This window comes from Brachyhypopomus gauderio, unplaced genomic scaffold (assembly GCF_052324685.1).
Source record: "Brachyhypopomus gauderio isolate BG-103 unplaced genomic scaffold, BGAUD_0.2 sc163, whole genome shotgun sequence".
Lineage (NCBI taxonomy): Eukaryota > Metazoa > Chordata > Actinopteri > Gymnotiformes > Hypopomidae > Brachyhypopomus > Brachyhypopomus gauderio.
The window spans coordinates 55,306-78,122 of NW_027506984.1; the positions used below are offsets into that span (position 1 = coordinate 55,306).

At 45.1% G+C, this 22,817-nt stretch overlaps 1 protein-coding gene across 1 annotated transcript in view; it reads left to right on the forward strand.

Annotated features, from left to right (window-relative positions):
* Positions 1-9,971: 9,971 nt before the first annotated feature.
* The window catches only part of crybg2 (crystallin beta-gamma domain containing 2), a 40,631-nt gene continuing 27,785 nt past the window's right edge, over positions 9,972-22,817 (forward strand). The window contains exons 1-3 of the mRNA XM_076994786.1: positions 9,972-10,272; positions 14,322-14,433; positions 18,356-21,465. Coding sequence (XP_076850901.1) covers positions 10,094-10,272; positions 14,322-14,433; positions 18,356-21,465 — 3,401 coding nt within the window. The 5' untranslated portion in view covers positions 9,972-10,093. The remainder of the gene's footprint in view (positions 10,273-14,321; positions 14,434-18,355; positions 21,466-22,817) is intronic.

Consider the following 22,817-nt stretch of genomic DNA (forward strand, 5'->3'; position numbering starts at 1 on the left):
TCTCCGCTCCAACGTCACCGAGTAGTCACGACGTTTCCGTTTTCGTTGTGATCTGGCTCCATCTACCGAAATTGCTTTTCTCACCAGGTTTGTATTTTCACTTTTCACATCACGCCCACGGCATAACTCAGCCAACATTTCATAATGGCAACCAACACATTCGAGTTATTGCTCTTCAGAAAGTGTCGCTTCTGTTTGCAAAATCCAATCACAAATGATAGCTACAGCAAATTAAAACGAAGTTCTATTAGTCTTTATTGTTTTAATTATTTATGAAGACGTGATGCAACGAGTTTATAGTGGGGGTTTTAATTCCCTGGCAGAAATTGTAAGGGGAAGAGGCGCAGATTGGAGGTCCGTCTCCTCAGCTCCCGTCCTCCGGACCTGAAGCTCCTAAGCTTTATATCTATAATAATAATAATATAGATTATATACTTCTATACTGGAAGTAACTATCAGATTGCCTAAAATGTACTATGTTATACAGGAGACATTTTAGAAATGCAAATTCTGCGAAACGGCACAAAAGGGCTGTAGAATCGCAGCCTTGCAGATCTAACAGGAAATAAAGGCGTAAACGGACCAGAAACAGAAGGAAATTCCATGAATGTTTCATGTTTTCTGCTCATGATGGAACATTATGATATGATTGAGCCGGTGACACGAAACAGTCTCCCGTAAATGTGGGTCACTTTATGCTTTTCATTTTCAATTACGGCAAGTCGTTTTTAAAAATCCCTTCTTGACCCTGGACCATTCAGCGAAAATTCATTTAAGAACAATAAATTATCTTAAGACGCATCTCACTCGTTTTTTCCCCCTCGCGTGCCAGAGCAGAGAAGGATGTTAGTTCCTCATCAGCGCCTTTAGGTCCAGGATGAAGGCTGCACAAGTTTCTGGAATGTGAGTCTTTCTATTGCGGTTTAATTGATCATGGTTCTATTTTTGAATATTTGTACATATATAAACTTTAACGGAAAAATTTTACTAAAACAAATCCCATTTTAACAATGTTCATACCTTTAAACCTTTATATATAATATATATTTATATATATTATATATATTATATTATATATATATATAAACACCTATGACAAACACCTATGATGCCCTGAACACATTCTCATGTACACTGAGCAACTATGATGCCTGAACACATTCACATGTACGCTGAGCACTTGAAGAAGAATTTTTTTCTTCCAATAAAAATTTATTAAAAATGTCATTATAATAATAATTATTTTAATTATATACTGTATACATCGTTTTGGAAAAATATTAATATATAGACCATGAACTATTAACAAAGTTTACAAGAGTAGATCAGACCCAACATATGAGTCATTTGCTGCTTATTCCCAGAGAGGAAGAGTGTGTGTTTGCTAACAGACTGTACCTGTGTGATTGGTCTGTTGAAATTAAAACTGTACTGGCATACTGGTATTGTTTGATAGTATTATTAGACTTATGACACCACCTGACTTATTAAAAGACTTATTAAAATGTAAATATTGTCACAGATTCAGAAGATACTGTTTACTCCCTCGGTGCACACAGTCCATATATGGAATGGAAGTTACATAACAGCCTGTTTGTAAATCACTCTCAACACTTCATGGTGTTGGTATTGATGTTCACTCTCAACACTTCATGGTGTTGTTATTGATGTTCACTCTCAACACTTCATGGTGTTGTTATTGATGTTCTGTAACGCGTTGCCGCCGATCACGGCGGTGACGCGTTGGTTTAAACGTGGTGAGAACCCAAACGCTAACCAAAAAATAAAACGGCAAAAAGACAGCCAACTGAAACCTCCGCAGATGCGGGAAAAAACGAAAATAAAACTCAAGGGAAACAACAGAAGGATAACACGGAGGAACTCGACGTGTACAGGTAAGTAAACAAACAAAAAACACGCGGAAAGAAATACAACGCGTCTAATAAGGGAAAAACAGGAAAACGAAAAACACACGGAGAAACCTCAACGTGTCAGAAGGAGAGGAGAAAAATATACAAAACAAAAGACGAAGCTTTGGTACAAGACCAGCGGCTTCTTACCAGGTTACCTGTCAGACTGTCAACCAGAACACTGGAGGACAACCGACGAAGAACAGAGGGAGAAGACAAAAAAGAAACAAAACCAACCTGAGAACACTCAGGGGGACAACGAGAGAAAGAGAGCAACGAGATCGTAGTGAGAAGAAGAGAGAACTTGGCTTAGGCTGTGAGAGTGCGTGACTACAGACAACTTCAGCAATGCGTTGCTGAAGTCGCCTGCTTTAAATAGGCAGCCCAACAGGTGTAATCTATCGGGCTCGATTACCCCTGGTACCAGCTCGCGGGCTCCGCCTAGTGGCGGCAGGAGGCACGTGCCTGGGTCCAACCCTGACAGAACCCCCCCCCTCTAGGCCCGAGACCCCGCGGGCCCAGGGCAACAGCCCTGTCGCGGTAGAAGGCCGCGAGCAGGGAAGGATCCAGGATGCGTGCCCTGGGAACCCAAGACCGCTCCTCAGGACCGTAACCCTCCCAGTCCACCAGGAATTGATCCCGCCCCCGGACCCGACGGACGTCCAAAAGACGCCGCACCGTGTAAACAGGACCACCACCAACCATACGCGGCGCAGGAGGAGCCGGGGCGGGAGAAGAACCACATAAGTAAGGCCGGAGATGGGACACGTGAAACACCGGGTGGACACGCATGGACGGAGGGAGAACCAAACGGTAGGTGACCGGGTTGATGCGACGGTCGACTTTGAACGGGCCCAGGAAGCGAGGAGCCAGCTTCTTGGTGCCGCCCCGCACCGGTAAGTTACCCGCCGCCAACCACACCCGCTGACCAGGACGGAAGGACAGCGCAGGGAGACGATGCTTGTCGGCGCTGCGGCAATAGGCGGAGGAGGCCTTCAACAGGGCCGAGCGAGCACGCGACCAAGCCTTGCGACAGCGCCGAAACTGAGCCACAGCAGAAGGCACAGCTACGGCCTGCTCGTGATCAGCGAACAGGGGAGGCGCATACCCAAACAAACATTCAAAGGGCGACATACCCAGAGCGGAATGCCATAGCGTGTTGTGGGCGTACTCGGCCCACAACAGGTGGTCGGCCCAGGACGCGGGGTTAGAGGACGCCAGGCACCTGAGCGTCTGCTCCAGGTCCTGGTTGACTCGCTCGGTCTGACCGTTAGACTGGGGGTGGAAACCCGATGAGAGGCTGGCGGAGGCACCGAGGAGGGTCAAAAAGGCCTTCCAGAAGCTGCTGGCGAACTGAGGTCCTCTGTCGGACACCACGTCCTGAGGAAATCCGTAGTTACGGACTACATGAACCAGTAATAGAGACGCAGTTTCTCGGGCGGAGGGTAGCTTAGGCAGGCCGATGAATTTGCTGTACTTAGAGAACCTGTCTACAATCACGAGAATGGTGGTCAGCCCTTTGGAGGATGGAAGACCGGTGATGAAGTCTAGGGAGATATGGGACCATGGTCTGGAGGGAATAGGCAAAGGGCGCAACAGCCCCCTGGGCTTGTTACGAGGGGCCTTACTCCTGGTGCACACCTCGCAGGAAGCCACAAAGTCACGGATCTCCTGATCCATCGCAGGCCACCAAAACCTCCTTTTTATGAGCTCGGCGGTCCGCCTAGCACCGGGGTGCGCCGCATACCGTTCGGTGTGTCCCCATAAGAGGACCTTACGCCGGACGGTCGAGGGCACGTAGAGACAGCCAGGAGGAACACCGCTAGGGCCGGGTTCGTTAGCGAGTTCATCCTGTACTGCTTTCTCAATACCCCACCGGATAGGTGCGACAACGACTCCCGGGGGAAGCACGGTCTCAGGGGGACTGTCGACGAGAGGTGGCTCCCACTGTCGGGACAAAGCGTCAGGCTTGGTGTTTTTTGAGCCAGGACGATACGACAGAGTGAAGTCGAAACGACTGAAAAACAGGGCCCATCTGGCCTGTCTGGCATTGAGGCGCTTGGCCTGCTGGAGATAGGTCAGGTTTTTGTGGTCCGACCAGACCAGGAAAGGATGGCGAGCCCCCTCCAGCCAGTGTCGCCACTCCTCTAAGGCCATCTTAACGGCCAGGAGTTCTTTGTCCCCTACGTCGTACCGTCTTTCCGTGGGGGTGAACCGGTGTGAAAAGTAAGCACAGGGATGCAGCTTAGGAGGAACCCCGACCCGCTGCGAGAGAACAGCCCCAACACCCAGATCAGAAGCGTCAGTCTCAACAACGAAGGGAAGCTCAGGGTCAGGAACCCGCAGTACAGGAGCACTAGTAAAAAGGCCCTTAAGGGTCTCGAATGCTTTCTGGGCTTCTGGAGTCCATGTGAACTTCCCCAGTTTTTTGCTAGTGAGAGCAGAGAGCGGAGCCGCGAGGGAGCCAAAATTTCTAATAAAGCGCCTGTAGAAATTGGCAAACCCCAGGAAGCGTTGGACCAAACGCACGGACGTGGGCACGGGCCATTGAGACACAGCTTTAATCTTGGCGGGTTCCATTGCCAGTTTACCGTTGGCAATGATGAACCCCAAGAAGGCTACTTCGGCAACGTGGAACAGGGACTTCTCTAATTTAACATAGAGGTGATTCTCGAGTAGCAATTGGAGCACGCGGCGTACGTGTTGCTGATGCTCTTGGACGGTACGGCTATATATTAAAATGTCGTCTAGGTAGACGTAGGCGTAGTTATCCAAAGCCTCCCTAAGGACGCCGTTAACAAACCGCTGAAAAGCGGCGGGTGCGTTCATGAGACCAAACGGCATGACTAAGTACTCGTAATGCCCGGAGGGCGTGTTGAAGGCGGTTTTCCACTCGTCGCCCTCCCTGACACGCAACAGGTTGTACGCACTTCTCAGATCTAGCTTAGTGAAGACCGTCGCCCGTTGAAGGGCCTCGAAGGCAGAGGACATGAGAGGCAAGGGGTGGCGGTCTTTGATAGTGATCTTGTTAAGCCCCCTGTAATCGATGCAAGGGCGGAGACCCCCATCTTTTTTCCCCACAAAGAAAAATCCAGCCCCGGCGGGAGAGGTAGAGGGACGAATAGTACCAGCCGCGAGCGCCTCCTGTATGTAGGTCTCCATAGCCTTGCGTTCAGGCAAAGCTAGGGAAAACAAACGCCCCCTAGGGGGAGTAGTACCGGGCAGGAGGTTGATAGCGATATCGCAGGCTCTATGCGGGGGTAGGAAGCCTGCTTTGCGTTTGCTAAAAACGTCTTTGAGGTCATGGTAGACAGCAGGAACCTTTTCTATGAACGCTATCTTTTCTTGGCTCTCCCCGGTTTTGCTGCGGTGGGGCGCCAAGCATGACTGTTCACAGACCTTACTCCAACGGTTTATGGACAGATTAAGCCAATCTACGTCGGGGTTGTGGCGTTGGAGCCAGGGAAACCCTAGGATCAGCTGTAGTTTGGGTGCAGCGATGACATAGGGGGTGAGTGTTTCGTGGTGGTTCCCTATAGAAATGTTCAGAGGAACGGTTTGGTGGGTTATGTCCCCGGAAGTGAGCAGCCTACCGTCCACAGCGGACACAGAGATGGGCTTTTCTAGAGGAACCAGAGGTATGGAGAGTGAGGCTACGAGAGCGGTGTCTATGAAATTACCAGAGGCCCCTGAGTCAACGAGAGCCAGGACCCGATGTTCCTCAGAACCTCTCCATGACACCACTACATGAGGCATCAGTCCACATGCGGGGAAATAAGTGCCATGACCCGTCGGTGCAACCCCGTTCACCGACGGGTCTGCCCTTTTCCCTGTAACTCAGGACACTCGGCGATACGGTGGTTAGCCCTGCCGCAATAAAGACACTTGCCCTCTCGTATGCGGCTTTGTCTTTCCTGACGGGAGAGACGAGTGTGCCCTAATTGCATGGGCTGTTCTGATGACGCGCCCTCCTCGTGTGTGGTCTTACGCACAGGGGATACTGCCTTAACACTGGGCGAAGTGAACAAACGGCGGTGTTGTTTACGGTCCCTCAACCGATTATCTATTCTAATGGTGAGGTCTATAGCGTCGTCCAGACCGCTAGGAGGCTCCCTGAGGGACAGTTCGTCCTTGATCTCTTCGCTCAAGCCTTCTATGTAAACGGCCCCCAGCGCCTCCGAACCCCAATCACTTTCTGCCGCCAGTGTGCGGAAGTCCAGAGAGTATTCCGCCACGGTAGATCTGCCCTGTCGCAAACGTAACAGCCTAGAAGCGACCATACCCCCTGAAGCAGGATGAAAAAACGCCTGCCGCATAGCCCGAGAAAACCGTTCGTATGAGGAACAGAGCTCCGGCTGGTTCTCCCATACCGGTGTAGCCCACCGTAATGCTTTCCCCGAGAGTAACGCCATAACATAAGCCACTTTAGCACGTTCGGTGGGAAAACGGGACGGTTGTTGTTCAAAGATAAGAGAACACTGTAACATAAACCCCCTACACTCGTTGGGATCCCCGTTATAACGCGCCGGAGCGGGCAATGCGGGCTCAGCACGAGAGTCAGCAGGCAGCCCAACAGCCCCGGGGGAAACCAGAGGGCTGGGAGCCGCAGCAGGCGGATCAGGCTTTTGGACAGCGAGAGCGATAGCCTGAAGCTGAGTGTGAATTTCCTGCAACGCCTGCTCATGCCTGCCAATAGTCTGCCCTTGTATGGCAAGGGCGTTTCGCATGTCGTCGGCGTCAGGGTTAGCTGGGTCCATAATAGGCTGAAGTTGTTCTGTAACGCGTTGCCGCCGATCACGGCGGTGACGCGTTGGTTTAAACGTGGTGAGAACCCAAACGCTAACCAAAAAATAAAACGGCAAAAAGACAGCCAACTGAAACCTCCGCAGATGCGGGAAAAAACGAAAATAAAACTCAAGGGAAACAACAGAAGGATAACACGGAGGAACTCGACGTGTACAGGTAAGTAAACAAACAAAAAACACGCGGAAAGAAATACAACGCGTCTAATAAGGGAAAAACAGGAAAACGAAAAACACACGGAGAAACCTCAACGTGTCAGAAGGAGAGGAGAAAAATATACAAAACAAAAGACGAAGCTTTGGTACAAGACCAGCGGCTTCTTACCAGGTTACCTGTCAGACTGTCAACCAGAACACTGGAGGACAACCGACGAAGAACAGAGGGAGAAGACAAAAAAGAAACAAAACCAACCTGAGAACACTCAGGGGGACAACGAGAGAAAGAGAGCAACGAGATCGTAGTGAGAAGAAGAGAGAACTTGGCTTAGGCTGTGAGAGTGCGTGACTACAGACAACTTCAGCAATGCGTTGCTGAAGTCGCCTGCTTTAAATAGGCAGCCCAACAGGTGTAATCTATCGGGCTCGATTACCCCTGGTACCAGCTCGCGGGCTCCGCCTAGTGGCGGCAGGAGGCACGTGCCTGGGTCCAACCCTGACATGTTCACTCTCAACACTTTATGGTGTTGTTATTGATGTTCACTCTCAACACTTTATGGTGTTGTTATTGATGTTCACTCTCAACACTTCATGGTGTTGTTATTGATGTTCACTCTCAACACTTTATGGTGTTGTTATTGATGTTCACTCTCAACACTTTATGGTGTTGGTATTGATGTTCACTCTCAACACTTCATGGTGTTGTTATTGATGTTCACTCTCAACACTTTATGGTGTTGTTATTGATGTTCACTCTCAACACTTCATGGTGTTGTTATTGATGTTCACTCTCAACACTTTATGGTGTTGTTATTGATGTTCACTCTCAACACTTTATGGTGTTGGTATTGATGTTCACTCTCAACACTTCATGGTGTTGGTATTGATGTTCACTCTCAACACTTTATGGTGTTGTTATTGATGTTCACTCTCAACACTTTATGGTGTTGTTATTGATGTTCACTCTCAACACTTTATGGTGTTGTTATTGATGTTCACTCTCAACACTTTATGGTGTTGTTATTGATGTTCACTCTCAACACTTCATGGTGTTGTTATTGATGTTCACTCTCAACACTTTATGGTGTTGTTACTGATGTTCACTCTCAACACTTTATGGTGTTGGTATTGATGTTCACTCTCAACACTTCATGGTGTTGTTATTGATGTTCACTCTCAACACTTTATGGTGTTGTTATTGATGTTCACTCTCAACTAGTGCTGTCAATTCCAGGTGCCTCACCAGGATTTTGCTCAAGCTTGCTAGATTTTCTAATTAGCAATCCAGGTAAAATTAGTGGAATCAACACAATCCAGGAAGCCTGAGCAAAATCCTGGTGAGGACTTTTAATCTCTGCACCTGGAATTGACAGCACTACTCTCAACACTTTATGGTGTTGGTATTGATGTTCACTCTCAACACTTCATGGTGTTGTTATTGATGTTCACTCTCAACACTTTATGGTGTTGTTATTGATGTTCGCTGTATGGGTGAACACTGAAACTCACCCTGTTTTTCTCACCTGCTTTCTCTTGACCTTTTTTCGATATGTGATTTTGTTTGTTTGTTTGCTTTTATTGACCTTTAATTCTTACTTTTAGTATGGTGAAAATTATGGATGTAAGACTTTCAAACTCACAGACATAAAGTTGTAGAAGACTTCCTTATGAATGACACCTCCAGACAGCTGTAGCAGGGTTTCAAATATTAGGTTAGGAATTTAGGCAGGTTAGCCTACATAAGACAGTTTCCTTTTCTTAGTCATACATAAACTAGGCCTATGTTATGTTTCTAGCTATTTTAATTTAAATAAAGTGAAACATATATAACGTGCTGTCATTGGATGCTTTACTACAAATTGAGCAGTTAGTGTGTATAATTTATTGATTAACTTAGAATACTTAGATGATGCTGTATTCCTGTATTAAGAATTTTTATACCATTTGTTTACCTTTTATTCCTTTACACACACACACACACACACACACACACACACACACACACACACACACACACACACACACACACTTATTTGTTATAACCTACTGATGACAAAATCTTGATCCTCAAAATCTTGATTCTTTGTGACCTCTAGTGGCTAGATTGTGATATTGCAATATGTGAGATTTTATGTAGGCCCTATATAAGGCAATAACAATATCTTGACAAGCGACAAGTCATTTCTTAAAGAACAACAACAAAAAAATGCATGACACGAGAATTACTTCACATATGTTATAAAATGTATCCTCGTTACACAAAATCATACCAGTCAGTGGTGTACTCTCAAGCTGTTAGTTAGAATGGTAGTATCGTTGTTAAACTAAAGTTTCTTTACATTTCCGTCTAAAATGCAGCTAGCAGCTGGCAAGACTGAAATTTCAGGATCTCCAGAACATCACTCCTCCTTCTAACCAGCAAATAGAGAGACATTCTCCATCTTTTATTATTCAAATGCATCTAGGCCTAAATGAACATGACGTTAGGAAACATTAATAAATTGCGTGTAACTTGACCTTTTTTCATCTACTCTCTTTAGTTTCCAAGCGTCACCTTTAAAAAACCCGTCACACTGCAAAAATCTAGGTGGACAGACCACTTCCTAAACTATCTGCATTTGGTTGACAATACTACAACCAACCTGTCTCGTTACACAGAAACTTTAACACCTTAAAGCTTTATGGAGAATCTCGCGGTTGTTGAATTCACCGACATTGGATTCATTAACTGAAGTTTGTACGATAAATATATGTTTTGCATGTATTGCATATATTTAAAAATTATGTTAATACATAACTGTAAACAAAGTATATTATACAAAGGATATAAGGTATTTATCCGTTTTCAGTATACGACAGGCTTGGTTTATAGCTATGAAATTGAATCAATCAACGTTTGGAGTTGGAAAAATTTTAATTAGGTCTACAATTATAAAGTTTATATAAGACCGTGAAAATGGTAATCTCCTCTGAGAGCCAAGTTCCCCTCATGCTTGTAGGCGTGTCCGTCTCACCGTTCACCTGTATGGCGCGTGCCAAGCGCAAAAGACGTGACGCGCGCAGGAGGAACGCGCACAACAGGCGAATTTCATCTAGACCTCTTGGGAATCAGCGGGCTGTAACGAAATACTACGACTGTTTTCAGCAATCGCTTTTGTAATCTGCTTTTGTTTTTCAGTCATCTGTTTTCTCTGTTATTATCTGTTATTTCTTACTATAAAAATCATGGCTAAAAGCAGCATTTCTGCCAAAAAGTCTTTGAAAAGACTGTTTTCCAAAAGCGAAGTGGATCTCAAGGAATCCACAGAAAAGTACGAAAGCAGCACAAGAAGCAAATCCTTAAAACTTTTTAAGTGGAAAAAGAAGAGGAATACAAATACAGAAGACGCTTCGTTTGCCACAAGGTAAAACTGTCTCGCCAGCATGTTGCATCCTCAAATTTTGCACAAGTGCACTAACATGCAATTTTGTTTTTCCGTAGTCAATTAGCCAATCAGATGTACACTCTTTAAGGCGGTGTAAAGTTTAATTGCTACTAGAAGCTTTAAGAATAAACTGTCTTAAACTGAATTTTGGTACAGCATTTATTTTTTTTCAAACAATTAGGAAATGTAGCAATCATCTGTGCATTCTCAAAACGTGTTTTCTGACTATGCTACAGTTGTGATTCCCGTATGAGTTATTGATTCATCATTTCTAACTTATCATCATCATGTTATAACATCCATGTGTACCATATTGTGTCATTTGCTGAATATCAAACAATGCACTATTTAACAATAGGCAAGATCATGTGTGTTGTTAAATGAATTAATCTTTACATATAAATGAATCAAACATATACATTTCAGATATTTATTTCCTCATTCCTGGACCTTCTACCAGGAATCTGGATCTTCTAGGAGTTTGAGGGTGCAGTGGTGTAAGCCAATTGTTGCTCTTTGAGACTTTTGAATTCATTTAGTTATTTTGTTTGTTGGGGCCACACCTGCACCACAGGACTCAGGTGCCCCCACCATAGCTGAGACCGGCCCGGTGTAAACCTTCCACCTTCTCTCTGTTTCATCTATCAGTCCCTGGTGTTTTCTGTTTTTCCATTGTCTTTTCTTATCATAGTCTTTTCTGATATTTCCATCACATGGGACTGACACATCTATTACTAGTGCTGTTTTCTGCATCCTGTCTACTATCAAGATGTCTGTTTGGTTATGCAGTACGTGCAACTGGAAATAGAAACATATATAATATATGCAACAGTGGCACTGTGTTTATGATTCCAAAGCAATCTGATGCTAAACATAACATAAACATACATTTAAATTTACATCCAGCACAATATTATGAGTATAATATGAGTGTAATATTATGCAACACATTTTAAATTAAGTTTTAATAAATCAAAGGTAGTGAAATGCAACATTTAGTCATTTAAATACTCCACAAATAGAAAAGTCTTCGGTCTGCGTTTGAAGACATAAATGGACTCTGATGATTGGACAGCCAGTGGACGTTCGACCCACCGTCTGGGAGCCAGGACAGGGAAGAGCTTCAATGCTTGTCTTACATGAGACTTGAAGGACAGTGTTTCGAGCTGAGCTGTCCCTGAGGTTTGAGGTAGTTGATGTACGGATTGGGCTTTGAGCACTGCTACAAAGTAGGGAGGAGCTGGTTACTTTCTGCATTTGTGGGCGACCATGAGGTTTTTAAAATTGATCAGGGTTTTAAATGTGTGTTTCTGTCACGGGAAGTCGGTAGTGAGGTGACATTAACTTCAGATGACTGAAGACCAGCCATGCTGCTGCATTCTGGATCAATTGTTAAGGTCTGGTGGCGCATAGAGGAATGGCCGCAAGTGGTGAATTGGAGAAGTGAAGATTCGAGATGATGGAAGACACTGAACAAGCTTCTGTGTAGCTTCTGCTTTTAGGAAGCAGATTTGTTAGATGACAAACACATGATCGGACAAGCCTTCTTTTACACTGAGAAATCTTTACCCCATTCTTACTTGGCCAAACACATGTTCTTGGTATGGTTGTTGACCTTAGTCCAAATATTACTGCAACTGGGTTACAGTTAAAGTGATACAGCATTCTTTCTTTTGTCTGGTCAGTCTGGTCACCAACCCACATTCTACAGATTCTGTAGCATTCGGTTACCCAATAATTGACACACTGGGTGAGGCCACTGATGACAGAGATGAGTTAGAAGGCTCAAAGCAGAAACCAAAAGCGCCAGAGGGCGGATCTTGAGACCAAAGGTTGATGAACGCTGTGCTGATCCTGGAGCTTATTGGCATCCTGAGGAACAGAAGGTCCCGAGACCTTTCAGTGGTAAACAGCCTGTGAAGCGTTAATGTCAGCAGATGCTCCAGAAAGCTTAAACATGACATCATGCCTTTAGATGCATAAGCAACTAACATCCTTGTTTGTTTTTGCAACATGCATTATGGTGGCTTGTTTAAACAAATGGTAACTGTGCATTTCAGAAAGTAAACAGACTGTGTGCATGTGATCAGGTCATCTGAAGAGGACACACCTAAGAGGCCCAAATACACTGGTTCCTTGTGTAAACAGATGGAGATCCTTACGATGGCCCTGTCATTTGATGGTTTAATATTAGTAGGTCTTAGACAGGATTGGACTGGTATGTACAATACATTTGTCACACGCGTTGTGTGAATGGTGCTTTTGTCGAGCGTGTTGTTAATGAAGACGTGTCAGCTCTGGGCTGTTTTTATAGTGTAATGCCCATTGTCATGTGGTGGAGCGAGTGTTTGGATACGCTTCCTGCTGCCTGATCGCTACATTACAGCATCCTCGTGAAAACGGCCTCTCTCTTAGTAATTCCCTCTGGAGTCTTTCAGGGTGAAATTATTCTGCATATCCAGAGGCTCAAAATGGCAAAATCGCTCCCACAATGCACTTGTGAAGTGATTGCGGCCGGTCACTTATGCTATAGCGTCTGCTCATCCGGAAATAAGTATACTTTTCATAAATTATTTAATTTACTCATGGCCAATCATGCATCTCCTCAATGTTGCCCAGGGTGTGAGGTGTTATTTTAATCAGGCGTCATCCGTGTTTCAAAACTACGTAAATGTGAGCGGCTTTGCCAGCTGGTCTGTGGTCCCCACTGCTCAAAGTGGCGGCATGAGATATGCAAAGAGCCACAATGTCGGAGACAGCATTGATTTAATGCAAAGTCCCAGATAACCTGCCCCTCCGCATGCTTTAGGGATCTATCACGCAGTACAGAGCGAAACCCAAAACCTGAAACCCTTTCTGCAGGGGGAGAGTTCAGCTCATGCATTACAGATCGGAGAGGGGAGAGTTACGAGCTCGTGGGGCTTGGGTTCGTGCACTTGACTCGCACCGTCATGTGGATGCCTCTGCTCTTATTGGCTAGTTTTTCGTCATGTGATTTGTGTTCTGGAGGGGCGTGTCTCGTAAAAGCCTCTATGCCTGCAGAACGTGATAATCATAGCATACCTGCTGTGAGCAGCACGGAGCTTGCGTGTTGACTTTTGGCTCAAAGCCCATGAGATGTCGAGGCACTTTAAGCTGTAGCAGAGTAAAGTATCTGCAGGGTGTAATGTGTCGACGTGAAGTGTGTGTGTGTGTGGGTGCGTGTCGAGACATTCAGGACTGACGGTTTGCTAGCAGCATGTGCTGTTTCCTCTGTCTGAAGCTTGATAAGAAGACAAACACATCCAGCTCTCAGTCAAAAGAACTGCATCAACATTGCGTTTCCATGCCTTACAGCATATACTGACGTATCTGATGTCATGTATTAGGCCATTACAGCTAACCCTCAGATCCTCAGGCCCTCAGTAATTCTTTCTGGATCCTCGTCTCTCTAAAGTGAGGCTTCCACAGCACTACCTGTTTTTTTTTTAACACATCTGATACCACCAAGTGTCTACTGCAAGAAAGCACCCCTCTCTCAAACCATAGACTCGGAGCCCCGCCCAGGGTTAGCACTGCCTGCTCAACTCTCACCTGTTTGTTTAGCTGACAGGACTGTCCAGATCGAGGATGTCTGTACGCTCGAGGAGCAATGGGTGTGTTTGTATGTGTATGTATGTGCGAGTGTGCGTGTGTGTTTGTATGTGCCTGTGGGGAACTCAGGGGAACTCTGAGAGGAAGAAAGTTGGAGTTGTGTACACTTGCGCCCCCTTAAGGGTGCCTTGAGGCAGACCTGCCTGATCATGTCTATAAAGGATATAAATTCCAGTCTATTTAGAAAAATAGACTCAACATATTTCAGTGTCATTTTTTGTAGCTAAAAGAGAGGAATTAATCACACCCCTCATCTCCTCTTTAATTGACTTTTCTTCTTTGTAAACATGCCTTTGCAAGCCCATCAACTAGCTCTGAGGCCAATATTGCATCTCTCCTGATTTGTGGCTGAAGAAGGTGGTTGTAAGTGATTAAGGGTCTCTGGTCTTCTACAGAGCGGAGAGCTTTGAGGCGGTCTCACGGGAGGAGTGTGAGGAAGAGGACAGGCCAGATGCTCACCCTCCTTCACCCAAGTCTTCTATTTATGCCACTGTCCCAAGGTCAAAGGTCAGTGGGTCTTACTTAAAGTTCTAGTGTCTGCATTACAAGGATCTTTGAAGTTGAAAGCTTTATTTTCTTTTACACTCATCGGGCAGTCATGGCCTGGTGGTTAGGGAACTGGTCTTGTGACTGGAGGGTCCCGGGTTCGATTCCCAGACCTGAGGCCATGACTGACGTGCCCCTGAGCAAGACCCTTAACCCTCAATTGCTCACTTGTATAAAAATGAGATAAAAATGTAAGTCGTTCTGGATGAGGGTGTCTGCCAAATGTCAATGTTTTACAGCTGTTGTTAACCACAATGTGAACAATTAATTCAGATGAATTCGGGTGAATTGTTATTTGTTTAAATCTGCCTTTTTCATATTATGTAATTGGATTAAGGAAATAGGAAAAAACAGATATAGCAACATCTCAAAGCTCAAAGTGTAAATAGTTCAGGAATACTAAATAGAAATATTTATTGATGGTTTTTGAGTGTAGTTCCCCACAAGGCCTGTAGATGGTGCCAGTGGTATAACATGGTGTTAGTCAGCACTGTAGCGGTGAAGTTCTGCTTTAATCTTCACACAAGTCCAATAACATGTTACCATATCATTAACACATTCATAAAAGCAAGAACCTGTGCAGGTGACATGTGACGTGAACCCCGTCTTGCATCTCCAGCATTATGGCAGCTATAAACCCCATATAAGTCTCCATATAAGTTCTCTATATTCAGTGTGTGAGAAGGAAGACCAAAGGCATTCAAGTTTGCAGGTTGAGCATATTTAAGTGTATTATATTTGTGGAATAATTGCAGTTTTTAATTAATTTTAATATTGATAAAATGGAAGACAAATGAAGAGGTAAGGGCAGATATTCATTTGGACCAGAGAGGTGGTTGTGTATTCTGCATCTCACTGTCTATTTCAACTTATTACACATTCTGGATGTCCTAATCACAGGCTACTTTCTGGTATGATTCATTTTTTCAAAATGTAACAGAGTTTTAAAACCAGCAAAACGTCTTGCTGATGGTGTTAATCACTGAAATATGCTTTTTTTTCTAGGTGTGTTTCATTGTTGTTTGCTGTAGTTGTGGTTTTCCAGGTGCCTTCTTACATTCCATCACAAAGAATGTGAAAGTTCTCCACCCTGATTAAAGCAGACTGACTGATTGTTAACCTGCCTGCTCGTGTGTTATCTAGCGACATTCCGAGTATCATTGTCATGGCTTTGTGGATTTAGCATGCTGAAATAACTGTCTTATTAGCCACAGACAAATTTCACAGTACGCATCTGTGCTAATAACAGACTCCGGAGCAAAGGAAAATATTTCATACAATCTAAATATAGTTTTTGGAATAATAATAATAAAAATAATCTTTATTTGTATAGCACCTTTCATGCATGCATGCAACTCAAAGTGCTTTACAAAATAAATAAAAAAACATTAAAAGAAAGCAAAGATAAAAAGGAAACAAACATTATAAAATAAGATAATGAAATGACAAATTATTAAAATAGTTGTCACGTTGTGGGGGGGCCCCCTACCGGTCGCCCCCGTTTACAGCAGCAGCGGTCCTGTTTTTGGTCACGTGATGTTCGTCCCTCAGGTGGGCGGGACCCGTGATCCGTCTCACCTGAGGGTCGTTTGTTCGTCTATATATGTCTTGTCTTTGTACCAGTTGACTGCTGGTTATTATTTCCTTCATTCGGAACAATGTACGGGTTTTTGGTTTGCACACTTTCTATTAAACCATCCTCTTTCCCTGAGACTTGGCATGATCGCTTCCTTTTTAAGTTGCTCACCCTGCTCGTCACAATAGTAGACAAAATAATGTCAACTACTAAAATATTAAAACAGACATAAAATGTAACAAAGTAAAATTATGTAATAGAATAATGCAATAAAGTAAAAGTAATTAACCATTAAAATTTCTTAACTAAATGCGGATCTAAACAGGAAGGTTGTGAGACTCTTCTTCAAGCTGTTCTGGAATGAAATGAGTTCCAGAGCTTTGGGCCATAGTGGCTAAAAGTGCCCTCGCCAATCTTTAATCTGCTTTTAGGGATCACCAGTAGATTACCATATGTGATTACCATCAAATATCTAACCATCACTTCACTGAGGTAAAGAGGAGCAAGACCATGAAGACATTTAAAAACCATGACTAGAACCTTAAAATCTATTCTAAAACTGACAGGTAACCAGTGCAGTGAGTGAAGTGCAGGTGTAATATGATCTCTCTTTTTCCTGTGGGTCAGAACCCTTGCAGCAGTGTTCTGAACTCGCTGTAGGTGAGAAACAGAGCTCTTTGGAAGAGCAGATAGAACAGCGTTACAATAATATAGCCTTGATGTGATAAATGCATGAACAAGTTTTTCACTGTCAGCAGGAGAGAGCATATCTCGGACCTTAGCGATATTTTGAAGGTGAAAATTAAGCTGTCTTGCATGTAGTCATGATGTGTGATTTGAAGCTGAGCTCATTATCAAAAGTGACACCCAGGTTCTTAACACATTGTTTGGCCTTCAGATTCATTTGATTTAGATAATCTGGACATCATTCCTTTGTGAATCACTACCAAGAACAGGAACCTCTGTCTTCTCTTTATTTAATTGCAGAACATTGTCAGAAATCCATGCTCTCAAACAGTGAGGTAATTGATTTTAGAGCTGTAGGTAATAGAAAAATGTAAAGTTGAGCTAATAACATGGTATTAGTTATCTGCATATTTTTGATAATAACTAATACCATGTTTGCTAATGATATGTGGTAACGTAAGTATATACAGGTTGACAGGCCCGGAGTGGGCCCCTTTTTCAGCCCGGGAGTTTCATGTCCAAATCCGGCCCGAAATTATTTTCCCCTCCCAATCGGCCCAAACTAGAGATTAACATGAGCCGACCCATCGGGAATCCTCCCAAATCTCCCGATTAGCCACTCCGGCTCTGCAGGTTGAACAGTAAAGCCCCAAGAATTGATCCTTGGGGAACGCCACAAGTTATTTTTTGCTGTGTGGAGGAAGAGGTACCTAATGCAACATAGTAATCACGCCCAGTTAGATACAATCTAAACTAGTCTAAGACAGCATTGGCTTTGAAATACATGAATATTGGCCATGAATATTTTCATTGGATATGAAAAAGATGACTGCATATACATGAGTCCTCTAACGAGTCACAAAGTGCCCTGTTCCTTATCGTACATCATTCTGATCTGATCACTCTCAGGTATTTATGGGTGCTATTGTATGTTTTTGTTTGTTTGTTTGTTTGTTTGCTTTTGTTTTGGGGGGAGTGGAGGTGGGTCAAGGCATTCAAAACAATGGAGACCAATAATTGACATAATTCTTTTAAATATATTGCATCAAAATGCAATGGCTGTATAGATACTAATTTGCAGTATAAAAGTGTTTTGTTCTTCTGTTCAACTTTATTGACTGTTAGTTTGGAGAATATAAATTTATTGGATGTAACTACTAACAAGGGAGTTCATATGATATTCTGTGTACCAAAAATCATCTAATTAAAATCACAAATTTTCATTAGCATATATTAGTGCTGCTGTATTTTAAATATTTTATTTCTTTTAATTGGTGTAAGAAGAATGTTGAGTCGGTTGAGATGCACGTGGGTAGATTGGGTGGACTGGGATAGAACTCTGAGCAATACATGACACATTCCTGATACATAATGTATGCGCAATTTATACATAATTTATGCATGTGCATAATTTACATGCATTATGCTGTGCTGTTTAGAGTTAAGCTTCAGAGTTTAATTGTAAGATAAAGCACTTCACAAAATTTTATTCCTCAGGACTATTTAACTATTATGCTTACGTTTATGGTAACCATGGGCAAAAATATATTTGTGTTCAGGATATGTCCTCTAATTCTAGACATTTTTTCTCATTCTTTCGTTCTCTCTCTCTCTCCCCAGGAGGGGCAGCTCAGCCAGTCAGAGACTGACCTCCGTAAGCCAAAGCGCTTTCCTACATTCAATCTGGGCTGGAGAAAGAAGAAGAACTCAGCAGACCTGTCCCACACTCACACAAGTGTCAGTGCAGTGTCGGAGGAGAAAGGGTCCATCTTGAATCAGGGGAATGAACTTCCAGAGGAACCGAGCCAGCAAGCAAGTCATTGGCTAGTAGAGCCTGAGGCCACACCCACAGCAGCTCCTGTTATTCACACTGACCAATCCCAAGTCCAGGATGGCCAGAATGACAGGCCCAGGTCCAGTGTGGCTGGAAGCGTGGACATTGTAGTCCCAGCATTCACGCCAGCTTCCATGGACAGTGCCTCCATTTTGTTTATAGATGCAGCTTCTGATAGTGATGGCTACCAGACTCCTCCAGAAAGTCCTGGTTTCATCCAAACCAACACTGAATGTCTCGTCTCTCCAGAAATCAATACAAAAATTTCAGTCATCACTAACACTACCACTCCTGAAACTCCAACTACCCCTCTTGCTACCAATGACTTCACTGTGAAGAGCTACAGCACAGGAGAAGCATTGCCTCAAATTGCTGCTATGGACTTTGGGAACACTCACCCAGTCCTGACGCCAGGAACCGTGAGCACTGCGGACTACATGAGCTCCACGTTTTCTCACATTTCGGAGCGCGAGCCTACCGGTGCGGACACAAGCCAGCTCCCACCAAACATTAGCTCTCTAACCAGCGTTGATGCCTCCTTAATGAAATCAGAGTTGCAACATCTCAACGAGAATGTTGCTGCTGGTGCCATGGCTCATTCTTTCGCTCTCACTGACCTCGACAGCCAGGCAGGGGGTGAGATAAAAGCTCCGCTAAAAGCCACCACACACTCGACCTTTATCATTGAGACATCTGACAAACTCATGGAGCCTGCAAAATCTCAACTGGAGCCAAACAGCACAACCTTCTCCACGCCGGCTTTCCCACAGAGATCTCTCTTTATCCCTCCTGATCAAACCTCCAGTCTCGTTCCTGAAAACACAATAGCTGAGATGGGTGACTTCTCTCCGACCAGACCTGCGGACATCACATCTGTATCCCTTCACAACAGGGGGACGGCTTTCAACAATCCAGACAGTTGCAGCATCAGTAACAACGCTGCTGAAGTCATTGCCCTTTCTGATAGTATCTCCAGAAATGGTTTTTTGATACCCAACACTGAATCTTCTCTGAGCAACAAAGAGAGAGTGGAGCCCGTCTCGCTTTCAGACCCCTCGGATGAAGCGTCTGCAGCCTCGGCACTGTTCCATCCTGGTCCTCCAGACGTTTTCAGCTTCTCACTTGACAGTAACTCAGAGGCTCGTTTAATTCCAGCGGGTCCTACACTGACTGGAGCCCAAACCTTTGCAGACATGACGGACTCGCACGATCCCGTCCATTTTGCCACTGAACAGGGTTGCCATGGCGAATCTGTGCAGCTAAAGGCTGCACCAAGCATCACTTCGCCTCTACTGATAGTGACCAGGACCTTTAACTTTGAACCTGATGACCTCACAGAGTCTGCGTACACTTCGTACATAAAAAATACTGCTGTCCCAAATCAAGAACCGGATCGTAGGTGCTCACTGACGAGCTCACCTGTCATACCTGAACTTAGTCACTCGCAGCAGGAAACTAACCTTGTCGAACAAGCCTCGCCAGAGTCGTCAAACTTCACCAGCAATCGCTCGCCCGATAGTTTTAAGAAAATTACTAGGAACACTCTGCCCTTCAGAGACATCTCAGCCACCACAGATGTCCTGACAATCTGTCCGTTCACCTCAGAACAGTGTCAGTCTTCTCTGCCTGAATGCCAGGAGACAAATATAGGCAAACAAATCCATTTGCAAACAAATAAAGTAGGGGGCAGCTGTGAGGAACACCAACTCATGGTTCGAGAACTTATCAGTGGGCCTCAACCCACAGCTGGGTTTAAAGGTCATAGTGAACCAGTACAGGAGAGCTGGACACTCACAGGTGGTCTACAGCCAGGTATGTTGACTAATAATGGTTTATATGATCTTCATTCAACTGAGACGGTATCTGAGACACATGCACCGGCAGCGAAAGTGGCCATGCATGAATATGAGATTGAACTGAGCTCAGAAAATTATTGGAGAGGAGAGGAATATTTTGCAAAGATTCAACAGACAGACACAGTAGAAATTAAATCCGAAGGTGAAAAGACGCTGGAGTCTTTAGGACTGTCAGCAGAACCGCACACGGAAGACAGAATACAGAAATATGAGAAATCAGAAAGAGAGAATGAGGTGGTTGGAGAGGAATTGCAGCACTTTCCAGATTCGCGTGCTCCAAAACCAGACACGCCAGTTCGGCGAGCGCGTGCGTCCGAGGAATGTGCGTCTGCCTCGCCCTTGAGTCCAAACAGGGACGCGTCAGTCACAGGCCGTAGCCAGGCGACACGCCCTGACCTGGCTGTAGGCTCCCGCCCCTCCCCGCCGTGTGCATGGCCGATAATCCCGCAGGAGGAAGCGACAGTGGGCGGGGCCGAGAGGAGTGCCGTCGGCCTTCACGCGGTGACGGAGGGCAGCAGTGCGGCTGAGCACGCCACACGCGCAGGTGCTGACAGAGTTGTGAGTGTGGACACCTGTACGCTGCTCCCAGTCAGCGCCGGCGAATGGGAGTCCTCACGCAGCACTGACTTTGGGCCGCCACCAGAGAGCCACAAACCGGTCGCGGTGGAGACGGCTGCTAGCCGCTTTCTGCACGTCGCAGAGGGGACTCTCCACCGGGCACCTGAGTGTGAAGAGGGCCAGAACGCAGGCAGCACAAAGGCAGGAGCCACAGTGAGTACCGGCGCACACAAAGGAGCCCCTGTCCATGTGGGCAAAGAACAGCAGGGCAGTCTCTGTGGTTCCAGCCTCTGCTCGAAGAACACAGACTCGCACGGCGCTGAGGAGCTCAGCTCCTGTCCTGCGAGGAAAACCTCCACTCCAGGGATCATTGTTTACATCAGGGAATCTGCTCTGGGTACCGAAGAGCAAGACGGTCCACCCACAGCAGACGGCGTGCTCCCTGTCCGCCCACCTTCATCAGCTCACTCATCAGCTGAAAGGTGAGTCGTCTGTTTTGATCCGGTTCGCACGAACCACACGTCAGCGTGTATATGCGTGCATGCGCATGTGTGTGTTTTGTGTGTGTGTGTGTGTGTGTGTGACTGTTTATATGGGGGTAAGGATGATTCTTGGAAAGCTGATATTTCAGAGTATCAGCGTGTCCTGTGTCAGTGCCTCTGTATTCTCTGGAGTACTGTCCTTGCTGAGAATGGAAGTCTTTCATTCATCTACTTGTTCTTCAGGTCTATTCACCCCTCTCCCCCCTCTCTCTCCCTTTATCTCTCCTCCTCTATCTCTCTTTCACTGTGTCGCTCTGTCTTTCTCTTTACCACTTATCCCACACCTTATCTCTCCCTCTTTACCTTTCTCTGTCTCACACTCTGCAACTCGTCTTTCCTCTCTGTCTTTCCTCTCTGTCTTTCCTGCTATGTCCCCTATGTTTAGTTCCTACACAGCCACTGAACTGCAGGTTTACCGTCCATCAGAGATCTATGCTGTACTGTTAGCAAACTGTAACTACCCAAAAGTAGTGACTGACCTGAAGTCAGATCCATGTCTGTTCTGAATAAGGGTAATTGAAGCGTGCCTGATCCTAGGTCAGTGAATACCACTGCCTATCTTGACCTGGGTGGAGGACATCCCTGCAGTATGTCATTGATCTGGGCCTCTCCCAACAGTAATGGGGTTTCATGTTTCCGGAAATGAGTTCAGCGTTTCATGGGAGAGGCAGTAGTGAACATTCCAAGGACGGAGCAGGAGCATCGGTGCAAAGTGTGAATGATATAACTTATACTGGAGGGGTCAAAGTGCATCAAAGCCTGTCTGCTACTAACTGCCTCAGTCTTCCGAGGTCTTCCATCCTGCTGGGACCAAAACTAACGAAAATGCACCAGTAAATACAACACAATACATAATACTATATAAAACGCACTATATAAGTTGATAAATAATGCTTCTGGATGCCACAGGGTTAATCAGAGATGGTGTAAACATCTAATCTGGGCTTCTGTAGAATGCCACACCTCATTCCAGTCTCCTGTCACTTGATAGATTGTGCACATTTTTATGTTTACCTGTGGGACACTGAGCCTGAATTGAAGAATCTCATACATTTCTGTGCCTGTGCTGGCATATGAATCATTTGGCAAAACCACTTTGAGTTTAGACGATATCACATGTATGCCTCTATATGTTTCCCATGCAACCAGAGTGGTGGGTGTGGCTTCAGTGAGTGCTGTGTGAACATCTGCATTGCTAACAGCCACACAAGCTGATCAGTTAGTGCGCTATTGCTGACCAGGGACCCTGTGACGTCTCTGCGATTGTTGCTGATACGGTCTCCCGTTGGTGA